The sequence below is a fragment of the Amphiura filiformis genome, chromosome 5 (assembly GCF_039555335.1).
Source record: "Amphiura filiformis chromosome 5, Afil_fr2py, whole genome shotgun sequence".
NCBI classification, from domain to species: domain Eukaryota; kingdom Metazoa; phylum Echinodermata; class Ophiuroidea; order Amphilepidida; family Amphiuridae; genus Amphiura; species Amphiura filiformis.
The window spans coordinates 48,766,835-48,781,954 of record NC_092632.1 but is presented as its reverse complement, the minus strand read 5'-3'; the positions used below and the strand labels follow the sequence as shown (position 1 = coordinate 48,781,954).

At 34.7% G+C, this 15,120-nt stretch overlaps 1 protein-coding gene across 2 annotated transcripts in view; it reads right to left on the bottom strand.

Annotated features, from left to right (window-relative positions):
* Nucleotides 1-233: 233 nt before the first annotated feature.
* Nucleotides 234-15,120, bottom strand: part of LOC140153289 (alpha-1,6-mannosylglycoprotein 6-beta-N-acetylglucosaminyltransferase A-like) — a 99,571-nt gene continuing 84,684 nt past the window's right edge. For both annotated transcript variants that reach the window (XM_072175998.1, XM_072175999.1), the window contains 5 exons: nt 13,783-13,929; nt 5,356-5,550; nt 4,642-4,741; nt 4,126-4,183; nt 234-2,471 (listed from right to left, as the gene is read on the bottom strand). In XM_072175998.1, the coding sequence (XP_072032099.1) occupies nt 2,267-2,471; nt 4,126-4,183; nt 4,642-4,741; nt 5,356-5,550; nt 13,783-13,929 (705 nt within the window). In that variant the 3' untranslated portion in view covers nt 234-2,266. The remainder of the gene's footprint in view (nt 2,472-4,125; nt 4,184-4,641; nt 4,742-5,355; nt 5,551-13,782; nt 13,930-15,120) is intronic.

Here is a 15,120-nt window from a genome sequence, read left to right as displayed (position 1 = left end):
GACATAACTTTTAGCATAAGAAACAGTTGATATATTTTACACAGTAAACAGTGGCATTTTAAGTGAATTTGATAACTAGAGCACCTAGACCCATAGCCAAGGACAAGCGATTTGCGCGGAACTTTTTTCCCGCGCAATTAGCTATTTTTTTCCTATGGACAGGGATACAGGATTTGCACTGAAAAAAAAAAAGTTCCACGCAATTAAGCTATTTTTTCCGCCAAATCGCCTGTCCCTACCCATAGCCAGGGGTGTGGGTGTAACACCCCATAAACAGGCAAAAGGTCTGCTTTGTCTGTAACAAATAGCAATATTGTACCAAAAATGACAGAATTTTAGACAAATATACCCCAAATTATGAACTTTCTTCGAAATTTGTCTAAAACATAGGCTCAAAAAGTCACTTGAAGAGGAGGTTAAGGTCTGCTTATGGTCAGAATGAAGATTTCTCTTGAAAAGGTCTGCATTTGGAAAATCTGCACACCCCCACGATAAAATCCTGGCTACAGGTCTGAGAGCACCAATCTGTAAATAAGTTGCTCAGGATCATCAATGAAATAAGGTAAAAAGTGGCATTTCACAAACCTATACACCTGGCACATTTTGTTACATAATATCATCTTAATGGTACATTACGCATGTGGGTTCTCTAGCAGCTCAGTATGGCAAATCTGATACATAAAAATCAAACTATAATGATATCAAACATATTTTGATTGCCTCATCACATAAACTATCAAAACACAGAATTTGTCAACATGCATACAAAAATGCATTTATATAGGCCCAGCAAACAAGAAGCATTTTACAGAAAACAATTGAATGTTGGGTTATATAAAGTGTATAAAACGCTTTGTCCGGCGGCTTTGATAACATTCAAAAACATGTTATTTAAGTGTTGACAAATTATTTTGCAAAAATGTTTGCCAAAATATATTTTACAATAACATTTTGACAACAGTTTCAAATGTTGCTGTAAGTGTTTTTCATATATCGTTTAATTTTTCTAGAACCTAGTTTGCTGGGGGGGCTGCTACATCAAAATAAAAATGTATATAAAGAACCAGATAACACACAGACAAAAATGGCAAATCAAAACAAATACAAGCAAAACTTTACAAATCATCATTTGGATACAAATATTTTTTTAGATTGCATAAAAACTTTGATAGTAAATCACAATAGTAAGTTGATGTCATCAACAAACAAACAAAAGAAGATACAATTTTCAAACAGCACCAGAAAGAAATTTTGCACTAAAACAGCTCTACAGAAAGATGCACAGAGTACTTCTTGGGCAAGGGTGGGAGTTTATGGTGCTTTAACCGTACTCTGTACTATAAAATACTACTCCACTAAGCAACTGTAACACCAAAGATTACACAGGATCTGATTATGTAATCATTGGTGCTTTAACACTAATGCAGAAAACAACTTTTCTGCACACATTCTATTTTTTTCTTCCTTCCTTCCATCCTTTCCCTTTATCAAAAAGCAGATAGAGAGCTGGGGTTAATAAGGCAAACTTTTTCTTCATCAGGCCTTAATTAACCCTAACCATACTGAGTACTACAAAATATTATTCTACAAAGCGACTGCAACATTGTGCTATTCCATTTAAAATCCACACTACCCCTGTGGAAGATTTTGGAAATATCTTCCACAGGGGGAGTATGTTTTTCAAATGTAATTGGTTAGGGTTAATCATTTTGAAACCCATACTATATACGTCTGTGTTATGGCTTAGTACTGATACCCTCCACAACTGGAGGTGAGTATTTCAAATATAAGTTACCCAACTGTCTATTCTATTCAAAACTCATACTCTCTTTGTGGAAGACTTAAGCTAAATCTTCCACAGGGGTCCTGTGGATTTTAAATGGAATAGCCCATTGAGGGGGCAATGATGACACTAGTGGCTTGCTATCCCTGGTCTTCTGCAAAACCATGGCAGCGAAAACAACTTTTCTCTTCATCTTCTTTCTTTTTTCTTTCTTTTCATTCCCTTCGCCAAAAAGCAGCTAAGGAGATAGGGTAAAGGGTTAGGTTAATAGGTTAACATTAGGATTTGTTGGGGATTAACCTAGCTTGAATACCTGTTGAAAAAGAGTACATCTGCATTAGTACTCAAGAATACCACATTCAAACTTTGCTTTACCCAAAGTAAAAATCTCAAACTTATCATAAAAACAGAAAGTACTATATTTTGCATATTTTATATAAAAAGAAAACAATCACACAAGTCACACAACACAATTTTTGGTCATCAATACACGCAATTCTTACAAAGTGCTACTTGTTCTTTAATGTAATCCCTACATGGACATAACCTATCCACATCTGGTTTACCACCTGCACAGCTAAATAGCAGATCATGGACTTGTAGGTAGCAGTACTTGGCAGCACCTCGTACAGATGGGGCATGGATGTCTTCAACAGCTTCTACACCTTGGCAAGTTAACCCATACTCCCTGCAATAACAACAACAAAGTCACATATAAATAGATTTATGAAAGGTGTTTTTTTAAAGATCTGTTGCATATTTCTATAAAATTGAAATATGACTTATATGTGACTCAACACTAGTAAATAAGGTCGAGTACCTAGGGTTAGGGCATGGTTTAGGGTTACGGGTTAAGGCTAGGGTTAGAGTGACATAGCAAACCTTATTTCATATTCGACATAGCAGACCTTCGGCATAGCAAAATGTATTTCCTATCATATTATAACTGTATACTTACCTAATAAATATGAATTAAATATTTTGAACTTTAAAATGTTTTTTCCTTTTTCATTACATCATTTGAAAAAAAAAAAAAATTTTGTCTCAGGAAACCATGTGTATAGCTTTGAAAATTCATATTTTACCCCAGTAGTTTTTTCTTCTACATTTTGATGATTTTTTTTCTTTTTTTTTTTACAATCAGAAAAAAAAGTGGGGGATTAATGCATATCCATTTTTATTTTAAAATATTTGGCCTCTGCTTAATTAGTAGGCTAATAATTTCTTTTCAAAAGAACAAGGCATCATAACACCAGGTAGCATGATCGTTGATACACATTTAATACCAAAAGTTCTCACTCCTAATGCTCAAGATATTCTTTACCTTGACACCAAACTGTACTTCATCAATTTCAATTCTCTTAATAATAGCAACAACAAAAAATAAAACAACGCTAATATGTGATCAAATTAGTTATGGTCAATGGCCCTTTGGTTTATGATATCTTAATGCTTTGCGTGCTAGCCATCCGTTTCAACGGAAGAAGTTGAAGTTTTGAAATATTTTCTCAAAATATCAAGAGCTATCTTAAGAACTACTGAACCAATACTAGGTTTGTTTGTACTCATTTTAATGCATTTTTCATGCTGATTCCAAATATGGTCATGAAAATGTACATTTCTGACATTTTTGAATTTTTAAACAAATTTTGAAACATGTCGTCTGCAGTCGACACCCGCATAAAGAGAGTTAATTAAGGATCTTAGTGAGCAATGGTCACTGCCTGTTATTGATCCTGCCTAGCCAGCCTCAAGGTATGGGGCTTCTCATGACAAACAATTAATATTTACAAATTGGCAAAAATAGATGCACTTGCTATCTAAGAACAATCCTTTATTAAAAAACAAAGTATTACTTTTGCGGATTATGGATGAGTCACCATAGATGAAATTTATAAGTGCTTAAATATCAAGGCCAAGATATAATGCGTAATCATGAGAAGGTATAACTTTTCTTAACTTATACTTCCGGATTGAGGTGGTTGAAATAACTCCCACACATCAAAGTTTAATTTGTGTGACATATCTCTTGTGTGGGGGTTGTATACATGTAGTGTTCGAATCGTGTTGGACTAATGAAAATGAAAAAATTCCTGCACGATTGTGCGACTTCCTATTTGTGCCCGTATCCTACTGTGAAGTTGTGACAGGACGTCTGTGTCCTACACTGTCATTATCACACTCTGCTGTTCTAATAATAGGTGTTCAAAACAAGCACAGTCAAATGGTTAATTTGGACACAACTGTGCAGATTCTGGTAATAAATCTAACACATTTTTAACACATACATTTCTCAGTCCTTAACCCAAAACATTGACCAATGAGGTCAACTGTTGACCTACCTTTCCAAGGTTTCTTTGGTATTTAGGTACTTGAAAAATCCAGGCTCACATATTAGATCTGCAAAACAGGAAACCAAAAGATTCAAATTAATATAACCCTTTTTTAATAAACCAGAGCAACTACAATTTCTCTACAAAATTTCAAACATTTTTTTAAACATGCATAACCCAACTGTTAGAAGACAATAGTTATTTATGAAAAAAAGGGGCCTATTGCAGGAACAATTGATATATAGAATATTTATACATAAATAGACCCAACTCAGTGTGAATAGATCAGACCTGTAACAGCTATTGGAAACTGTTTGAATGGCTTGCTTCTGAAGTTTGTCAAAATTAGCTTAGTATATCTTACCTAATAATAAAACAATGGTACAATACAAAGAATAAATTGATGTTCTGGAATGAACGGGTTTCAACAATTTTAAGTCATACTTATGATTACTTAAATGAATTATTTTTGGATCATGTATGTTGCCAACTCCCACAAACACACCCCCACATATGTACACTTACCATCATCTCGACACCTGTCTTTACAGGACTGACCAGTCTCTGCTATTCTTATCTGCATAGCTGATTTGGGTGGCCAACTAAAAGGCTGTGTACAAAAATCCTAGCAAAAGATAGAAAGAGACAACATCATGAAATATATTTGTATGTCTATTTAAGTTCATATAAGAAATTTTTATCAATTAAGCCTACTATTCTTTCTTACTTTCAAAGTCAATACCTAACTGGTAAACTCATTCTCATAAAACCCAAACAAGATCAACTCAAATAAAACAGACACATATTTGTTTTTGCTAGCATTAATGTTCATCTGTGCTGGTATTCAAATATATGAAGGTTAAACCTTTGTTCACAACACAAATGTTTTCATCTGAAAATTGTGGTTGTTGAAGCTACAACCTTAATCAGTTGAATAATCAGTTTTGTTGATGGACTTGACTCCAATGGTATAAGAGTTGTCAAGCCCACTGGCTTTCCACCCCTAGGACTTACCCAAACCAACATTTTTAGGTTCCTTAGATGGTCCAAAAGAAAAACAAATTCAAGATATTTCCAAAGTTAACATGGATCTAAGCATGTATGGTCAATCAAAGGTCAACATAGGGTCAAATTTCCAACTTGCTCAAATTTTGTTTAAAATAATACCAATTAAAGTATTCCTATCATCTCAAGGATTTAGAAAAAAAGCCAATCTTTAAATAGAGTATTTTCACTTACTTGGTTTTCAACATATACATTAAGTCTTTGGAGCATGCCTTCACAAGTGAATTCATACGGTAGATGTGGCTTTAGTTCATCAATTTCTAGTATTTCATCCAGTGCTTTTTCTAAGGCATCTGTGTTATCTACATCTACTGTCCACACATGTGGTTTGCCGATGAAGTTTTCAGCATAAGGGTGCTGGGATGTTAACTGTGATAAAACAAATAATGAATGAATGAGATTTACAATGCATACATACTATCAAAACAAAGATGCACAAGGTGCAATACAAATTATAATTAAAGAAATAATATTATAAAATTACAATCTTAGTAGATATAATGATAAAACCATTAACCAATACATGAAAACTTATAAAATCATAATGTTCATCATAATTGTATTGGCAGTACTCATCAAATGTATTTTAAGTGCCATTTTAAAAGCAGCACAATTTTGGAAGATTTAACATGTTATAGTACTGAATTCCATAAACATGGTGCTGTCATTGTGACAGACCTGTTATTCTATTAATGTCTTGATTTGTTTTCAAAGAGAAGTGATTTTGATCGCAAATCGTGTGATTGGTTCAAAGTTTCCTAATAGTTTAGTTTATATAGGTGCATCAGGCGAATTTTCATGAAGACATTTGAAGACAACAAACAAATTTGTAGACATTTAGTTATAAACAAACAAATAAGAGCTATCTTGAAATCAGTGCTGCCAACAAGGGGCAGTGGCGTACCGTGGCCGCCCCAACCCCGGGGGGCTGAAGAAGAAACAATTTTGCCGCCCCTTCTTTAACAGCCCGAAAAGGTTGACCCAATTTTTTTCTTTGCCGTTTGAAAAATTGAAGAGCTATAAAAAAAAAAAAAAGGATTTTAGGTGCTAGCGCCTAAAAGCAACCTTTTTCAAAAATTGTTATGCTTTTTCAATTTTTTGCGCCCTTTTTTATTTGCTAATTAGTTTTGCAGCCCTTCGTTTTTGCCGCCCTGTTTTTGCCGCCCTTCTTCTTCCGCCGCCCTTTTTTGCCGCCCCTACTTTGACCCGGGGGCTGGCGCTAAAGCCCCCCAAAATATGCGCATGAGGGGGTGGGGTAAGGGGTGTGTTATCCCTGGGCCTTGGGTCCTAAGGGGCCTGTAAAAAATAAAGAAAACATGCTTAACTACAGGCTTGTAAAGCAAAGAAAAGGGACCTCAGGGGCCCGTAAAAAAGTAAAAAATGATACTTTATAATCAAGGCATCCTTTGTTTGCTTTACTATATGGGCCAACTTTACTTATTAAGATTTTTTTATACATGCTCACTAAGGTCTCTTTTCTTCCTCTACTGGCCCATGGTATCTTTTCTTTACTTTTTTATGGGCCAACTACAGTCTCTTTTCTTTGCCTTTATACGAGTTCATTACAGGATTTGTTTTCTTTGCTATTTTACGGCCCATAAAACCAAACAAAAGTAGTGGGCCCATAAAAACAAGTAAAAGAAACATGCATTAACAATACAAAATAGTAGCCTTTGACACACACACTTTCTAATAAATATTTCACTTGAATTATGTTACTGTCTGCTTTTGCCACAATGATCATCCTCGATATAAAGAAGACGTTACCACGAAAAAGAGAGACCCCCCTTATGTTTTTTTGTTTGGGTCCAGTGCATTTAGAATTTCTAAATCAGTTTATATCATTTATTTTTAAGATCTTGAACTTTTCTCCAAAAAGTAATACTGGCATAAAGTTAAAAGTTTATTATTGTAAAATCAAGTTTAATTAAACAACAAATCAATGGAATAAGACAAAGTATATTGTCCAGGCTTTCTAATTTGGTTTATAACCTTTATTTTAAGATCTTGAACTTTTCTCCAAAAATATATATGGCATAAAAAGTTAATTATTGGAAATCCAAGTTTAATTAACTAATAAATCAATAGAATAAAATACTTCTTGGACTTTTTTCCAAATATATATATGGCATAAAAGTTTATTATTGTAAATTCAAGTTGAATTAAATGATAATCAATAGAATAAGACAAAGTACTGTCACTTATAACCTTTTAATTTATATGACTGTTTTAAACAGTTTGCACCTAAAGGTGTCATTCCTGCCATTTCCTGTTTATTAGATAGAAGACTACTGTCAATAATTACTACTGCTGATATCATTGCTTTGGGCAAGGAAGACAGATATAATATCTCTTTCTTCCCTGCTTTGGGTTGATTTAGTTTTTTGACCATTTCCTGTTTGACCTGTGACGACATGTTAGCATATAATACTTTCTTATTCAACTCAGATATTTGTGAGATCCATAAACTCAAAAGGGTTGGTTTTATAGTTCCCTCTCCAAGATGTTTAAACAAACTTTGTTTACTGGAACAGCAAAATTATGAGCAAGAAACAGCTCATTGGATTACTGAACTAAAGTTTGTTTGGCTTATAATTGGTGAAAATTATTTGTTTTTTGTTACTGCGCATCAATTATGTCTCAACTCATGCTTGCGTAAATTCACAAAAGCATGTGCCAGTCACACATTATGCAATGCACAACTAGCGTGGGTGCTGCACCCAACCGTTTTCATGCCATTCTATATCAATACAGATGTTATAATCAAATTCCCTGCGATCCTGATTGGTTAATAGCGCGTAAAAGGAAGGTCGATTTATCTGGTGCCAATCGGAGAAAAAGAATAGCAGAAAATGGCGAAAAATTATGTACTTTTACAAGGCAAAAAGCAACTTTTCTAGGCATTGTTGACATGATGCCTTTGGGAAAGAAAGTTTCCTACTATAAAGACCTAACTTTTGAGATGGTTTGCAAGTTTGAAGGTACAAAATTAACAATAAGGCGTCCGTTTTACCGCCACGTTCAGCAATTCATATCATCACGACACTTGTAAACAAACCGTTTGATTGACAGATGACGTAAGATGCGATTTAGTCTTTTTATCTCTTTCTTTCATTACACGAGTCTCATTTTTTGGCCAATCATAAACCAAACAAACTTTAAAAGTGCACAAAAGATTCTTTAGACATTAGTTGACTGATGTATTGGAAGCCTTGTTTAAAGTCATGCTTGATGACACTGTGGATTTCAGCCAATCATAAAAGACTTGTCATGTTGTTATCAGCAGACGGTTTATGTGGAGTGCGCAGAGGAGACTAAGTTGTTTTCTAGTGTATTTAATTTCATCATAAAGGAAATCAGCAAAGTCATCACTGTTTGCTTATCATCATAACAATGGAAACTCTTTGTATAGGTGTTAAGCAATGAATTCAAAGTGTTAAGGGGGTACTACACCCCTGTGGTAAATTTGTGACTATTTTTGCATTTTTCTCACAAAATAATAACACACTGGTAACAAAAGTTAGGTATATTATTGGGGCAAGGAATCCAAATACTACACTGAAATTTCAGTGACTCAAGACAAGCAGTTCAGTATATATGATAGGAAATGAGCTACATCCTAGCGGTACCATATTTCTTATCATAAATAACGAATCGCTTGTCTTGGGATCACTGAAATTCCAGTGTAGTAATTGATTCCTTGCCCTATAATATACATAACTTTTGTTACCAGTGTGTATTAGTTTTTGAGAAAAATGCAAAAATAGACACAAATATATTGAGGGGTGTAGTACCCCCTTAAGCAATGAATTCAAACATACTCATACTTTAATGATGTATATTCTAACTTTGTGATAAATGTAAATAGAAATTAAACTTCTATGTTACCTGAATTTGGAACGCTCACCAGAGCACCTTCACTGGGTCAACCAGCATCTTCAGCGGATATAAAAATATTTGTTGTCGCTAGTGATGTTGTTGAGACACCTTCGATGATGTCACAGGTGTAGATGAGGTCAAACAAAACAAAGGGTTGGACATTGACCCTGTCTGGGACAACCTCCTGACCCCTCAGAACCAAGGGGCGCCAAAACATCTTCTTGTTTAATGTCATCTTAGCAACAACAAATCGTCAGAGCAATAACATCTGCTGAAGACGCCAGTCGACCACTGAAAGCGCTCCGGTGAGTGTACCAAATTTGAGTAGCTCAGAAGTTTAAATTTTGCTTTCTATATACTCTTATTTGTATTGCATTGTCAGTCAGTCTGTCAGTCTGTTAGTTATTAAATTTCTTGCTAGAAAAACAGCATAATTCTTTAAAAAAGTTTATTATAAATAAGACACAAACTAATAAACTTTAAAAAGGTACTTTGTGTCTTATTTTATAAACACCCTTTCCTAAGAGGCACATCGATTCTCAGAATACTTGAGAGAGAATACTTATGTATAGATAACTATCAATTATGACAAATAGAGGTATTTTAATACTACTTACTTTATTTAAGATGGTCAAATTGCAAGGTCATTTCTTACTTTATCATTACACGCTTGCTTGTTGGCCTTTGGAAGTGCCATTTGACAGGATTAGAAGAGTGATCACAAGTAATAAAGGTAGTTCATTATCAGTTATCTGATCATTTTTGACATTTACAGTCAAACATGCTTTGAGGCTTGAGTTTATGCAAAACAACAGTTTAGTCTATTTTGGCCACATTACAGCAGCTCAACCCACGTGTATAATCCCTAGGATTATATCTCAAATAATCAAAGCCTCAAAAGGTATTTGTATAGCTTTTTCTTTCTCGTATCAAACGAAAGTGGTATTCATTAAAAAAATTATATGATGACATATGCACTGTGTCCAAATAAACCGTGGACCTGACTGTTCAAAACAAGTACATAGAAAATGACCACAGATGAATTGTTCATAAGTTATGAGTGACTATACAATTTACAAAGTACACAGATCATGTAGACTAAATAATGAGATATCTTTATAAAAAATAAATTAGTTTTCCATGTTCATTATGCAGGGGTCTAGGAAATGAACCTTTAAAAATCCTGAAAATTGCCCATTTGTGGGACACAAAAACACTAAAAGACAAGCACCAGTTTTCTGGACTCAAATAATACCCATCCCACAGGTCCTCAAGATACTTGCTTCATAAAGATACATGCAACCAATGATGGCTAAACAACAGAGGACACTTTAGCAAGTATATTGTTTGTTTCACAAGATGACACTACTATACTCTGATCAGCTTGTAATAGGCGGGACTCATAACATTGTGGATTGATATACATTGCGTATACAGGTGGGCACAGCACCAACATGAACTGTGTTTTGTGCATTAACTTGATTGATGCATGCTTTGGTGAATTTATATAGGTGTAAGTTGGGACTTTATTAATGTTGCAGCAACAAAAAAACAACAACTAATAATTATCGCTTATTTCAAGTTGATCATAGTGTACAGTCAACAAGCAAAGATATCAAACCCTATGCACCTTTGAATCTTATGCATCTTACACTAAAGCTACAATAATGAGTATTTTGATTATTTTTTGAATAAAACAAGAGATATTTCTATTATAACATCCAGGCCTGTAACCAAGGGGGGGCTTTTTATGCCTTTTGGTCAAAAAAGTTCAAAATTTTGAAAAAAGAAAGTCCACTTTTTCAAAATCAACCCACCAAAACAAATCCTTGTTATGGGCCTGATAACATCTTATATGTATACAGGAAATTCAAATAATATTTCATTCATAGTACTGTAAGTCTTGTAGTGATAATATGAGGCTTTTTTAAAAAACACAATAACACACACCACAAGAATCTCATGCCCAGTCAAGATTGGCAGGAAAATTATTTGAATTGTGATTATTTGATATTTTTGAATTTGAATATGCGTTACATTTCACAAGTCCAAAATCAATTTTGAACAAAAACAATTTACATTAAAATAAAATAATAGGGCCTAATGTGGCATCAGATGCTGCATGACATTAAACACTTTATGCACGTATAGGCCTACAAGCAAGGAGGGTATCTTAAATTATAATTTTTTCCAGTGGTTGTTGAACACTATTGTATGACAAAATGTCAATATGAACCTAGCCAACTTTTGCATCAATGTAAGTACTCCATGTATTATGTTTACATGTATAATAATTGAATGGATGAAATAAAACTGAAACTCCACCAACAGAGGGCACTCTTTAAACCATCCATCACTTCTTAAATCCATCACTTCTTACAAGGGTGGTTAGACACAATAAAAAACACCAACATATATGCTTAAAATATGTGACTCAATCTGATTGTCATCATCATCTTGCCCAGTAACTAACGGCACTATTGATGAAATCCTTGCATCTGGCTCATTTGGTTCTTAATAGTTTGATCAAAATTACTTGGATTGCCCCATAAAACAGATAATACTGGTTAAAAGATAGAGTTTAACTAAGCACTATAAACTTAACTGGGAAGTGGTAACAAAATACGGAACAGAGCAACAAATTTCAGCGCCATATGGTGCATACATGCCAACTTTGAAATCTAGTTTTCCGTACTCGGACAACCAAAAAACTGCATTTAGCCCCTCAAAACCGTATTTTTGTAAATTTGCACCTTCTCTACAAATCACATGTTGTGCATCTTGCTCTGTGAATGTCTTTCCTATTCTTCACAAAAAACTCCATTCTGCAGCATATTCATCCTTAAAACACTGTTTTCTTCCAGGTTCCCATCTTTGGATGCATTATTAATGTTTTTGGTGTCACAAACGAACAGAAAATCAAACACATACAACCACTGTGAGTGCTTTGTTGCATAGAACCAGTATATTAATTAAAATTAAAATTAAATTAAATTTCGGATTTATATAGCGCCTTTTTCCAGATCTTGGAGGATTCAAAGCACTGTAGTTTCGCTGCCATAGTGAATCATCACAATCACATCACATCAACTAGGCAAGTTGCAGCCGAACCTGGTGCAAACCTATCTGCACTTAGATTGTAACATCCACCAAATATATCATTGCAGCTCGCCAAATTCCATTGGGTGAAGGAAGTTTTTGATTACCAAACAACTAATCACTGATTTTTTGAAAGCAGGAGGAAACCGGAGATCCCGGAGAAAACCTGTGAGAGCGAGCAAGGAATCGGGATAAACCAAGTGCACATACAGTCCTTGGGCATGGCCAGGGCTTGAACCTGGGCCCTCAGTTGTGCAAGGGGAGGGAACAACCGCTGCGCCAACTGCATTTTCTTTGTGATGTTTTGGTTTTTATTTCCTTTCCCCATAGCTTATAGGTCACAGACTATCAGCACAATATGGACCTTATGTTAAAATTTTGTATGCTTATTAGTTGTATTTTTCATTTTATTCATGGCTACCTCCTTATTAATTATTCATTTTTCGACTTGTTTTATTCATGGACTACTCTGTAACATGATAACTACATGACTTTCAAGCTTGTCTACATTCATAAAAAGAAAAGAAATCCACCAAAAAACATTGACAATGTAAAGAAAGCAGCAAGTTTAAAAAAGCCCCACCTCTGCTCACTTTTTTGAAACTTGGTCCCAGTTTAAACATCACTTACAGCAAATAAATACTTTATTTTCAACAAAATATTATATTTTCAGTAAGATACAATAGCATCACTATTCATGTAATTAATATTATAAAACATGTAGGCCTATAAGATATAGGCAAGAATAAGCAAATGCCCTTAATGGTGGTTCTATGACACATAAACGAATACCGCATCTGCATATGAGATACATAACACTTCTCAAAATGTTTTTAATTGATTTTGAAGTTAAATAGTTACCTTTTATAAATGGGAACAAGTTTTTTTAAACTTGCTGCTTTCTTTACGTTGTCAACATTTTTTTGGTGGATATGTTTTACAAGCATTCCCCCATGTAAGTAATCCATAATTAATATAAGGCAAAACAAGCGTACAATAAAGCGTGTGCAAAACATGCCTAGGCATGAACAATTTTTAGCTTGTTTATCATGCCAATATTGCGTGAAATTGTTTTTGAGATACCGTTGATATGACTTTTACATGTGAGATTTTCATTGTTAATTACACCCAAAAAAAATTGGTTTCAGCTACACTTTGCAACTTTGTGTCATCTAAAATAATATCTGTTTTCTTGTAATGTATAACTGTCTTAATAGTTTTCTATCGAAGCCATTATAGGGGTACCCATAATCATGTGATTAGTTTTACTTGCATTTACATAAAGTTTGTTTGCTTATACCAGTTGCTTACTTCAGATAGCACTTTATTTATCAACAACGTTTGATTAGGCAAAAAAAAAAAGGTTTGTCTCAAAGCTCACGAGAAATTTTAAAACAAATGCGAAATGCGTTTTTTTTTTTGTTTTTTTAATTCCCGACTTTTTTTCATGGTATTTTGAGAAAAAAGTCTGATTTTCGCCGATTTTGTCTGGAAAAAACTAAAAAATTTTTTTTCTTAGCAACATCATTACTTGAGTGTAAAATAGCAGTTTGCATACCGCTATGTCCAGAAAGCTTCACCCTGGCTCAGTATTACTATATAATATGAGAATCGTCATCTTACCTCTCTCTGAGTTGGTTTCCCGTTAAAGAACTTGGTATTTTGGGAATTCTTTGGTGGATCAAACTTAGGGTTGAGAAATATACAGCCATTTGCTATAGCTTCTAATGGTGCAGGTCCTTCATAAGGAAACCCAAGACCTATGAATAACTGAAATATAACAGGTATACAAATAATCAAAAATAGTAAGTCTAGAAGAACAGATTTAATATTCATTTTATTAGGTATATAAATATATAAGGGGGTATCCAAAAGTTTTTGACATCACCCAGAAGTGAAGGAGCTATATCGATGAAATTTTGTCCGTGTAATTACTGGTCCTTATGTACATTATGGTCCAAAAATGGTCTCATAAGTATGTTTACTTTCTTTACAGCTGGCGCTAGATGGGCAGTAGGCGCATAACCTGCAAGATGGTGAAAATTGAGGCACGCAGCATGATTCAGTTCCTGCATTTGAAGGGTTAGGCCTATAATGCTCAGAAAATCTATGATGAAATGAAAGCTATCCTCGGTGATGATTGCCCATCATATGGCACTGTTGCTTTTTGAAAAAGGAATTTCCAAACTGGCCACATGTCCCTCACAGATGAGCCAAGAAGTGGACCTCCATCAGAGAAAGTGGAGGATCTTATCATGAAAAGGTTATGCACCTACTGCCCATCTAGCGCCACCTGTAAAGAAAGTAAACATACTTATGAGACCATTTTTGGACCGTAATGTACATAAGGACCAGTGATTACACTGACAAAATTTCATCGATATAGCTCTTTCACTTCTGGGTGATGTCAAAAACTTTTGGATACCCCCTCGTATAAGCAACAAGCGAGAGGTCTGGGGTTCATGTCCCTGCACCGGCAGGTATGTCCAGCGTTTTTACTCTGGTATACCTGCCTATGCATGTCATGCTTCCATTTGTAAATTAATGTTTAATTGTGCTAGTGTGCGATGCGTAATTCTTCTTTCCCCTGTATATTGATATATTAAGAATAACGATTAAGCATCATTAATTTGATCTCGTGCGCTAGTTTGAGGTGTTTGAATGTTTCTAAGTTCCAGTGTATGATGCGTAAGCCTCTTCCCTTGTTTGTATGATTATATTAGCCTGGCGAGTAAGCATCATTAATTGATCGCATACACTGGTATGTAATGTGTTGTTTGTACTGTTTACCCGGATTGCTCATATCCATGAGTACCAGACTTGGGTCCTGTTTATCAGGGATAGTCTGTGTAGCTCAGCGGTAAAGCGCTCGCCCGACAAATGCGAGAGGTCTGGGGTTCAAGTCCCCGCACAGGCAGGTATGTCCTTAGTTTTTACTCTGGTATATCTGCCTATGCATGT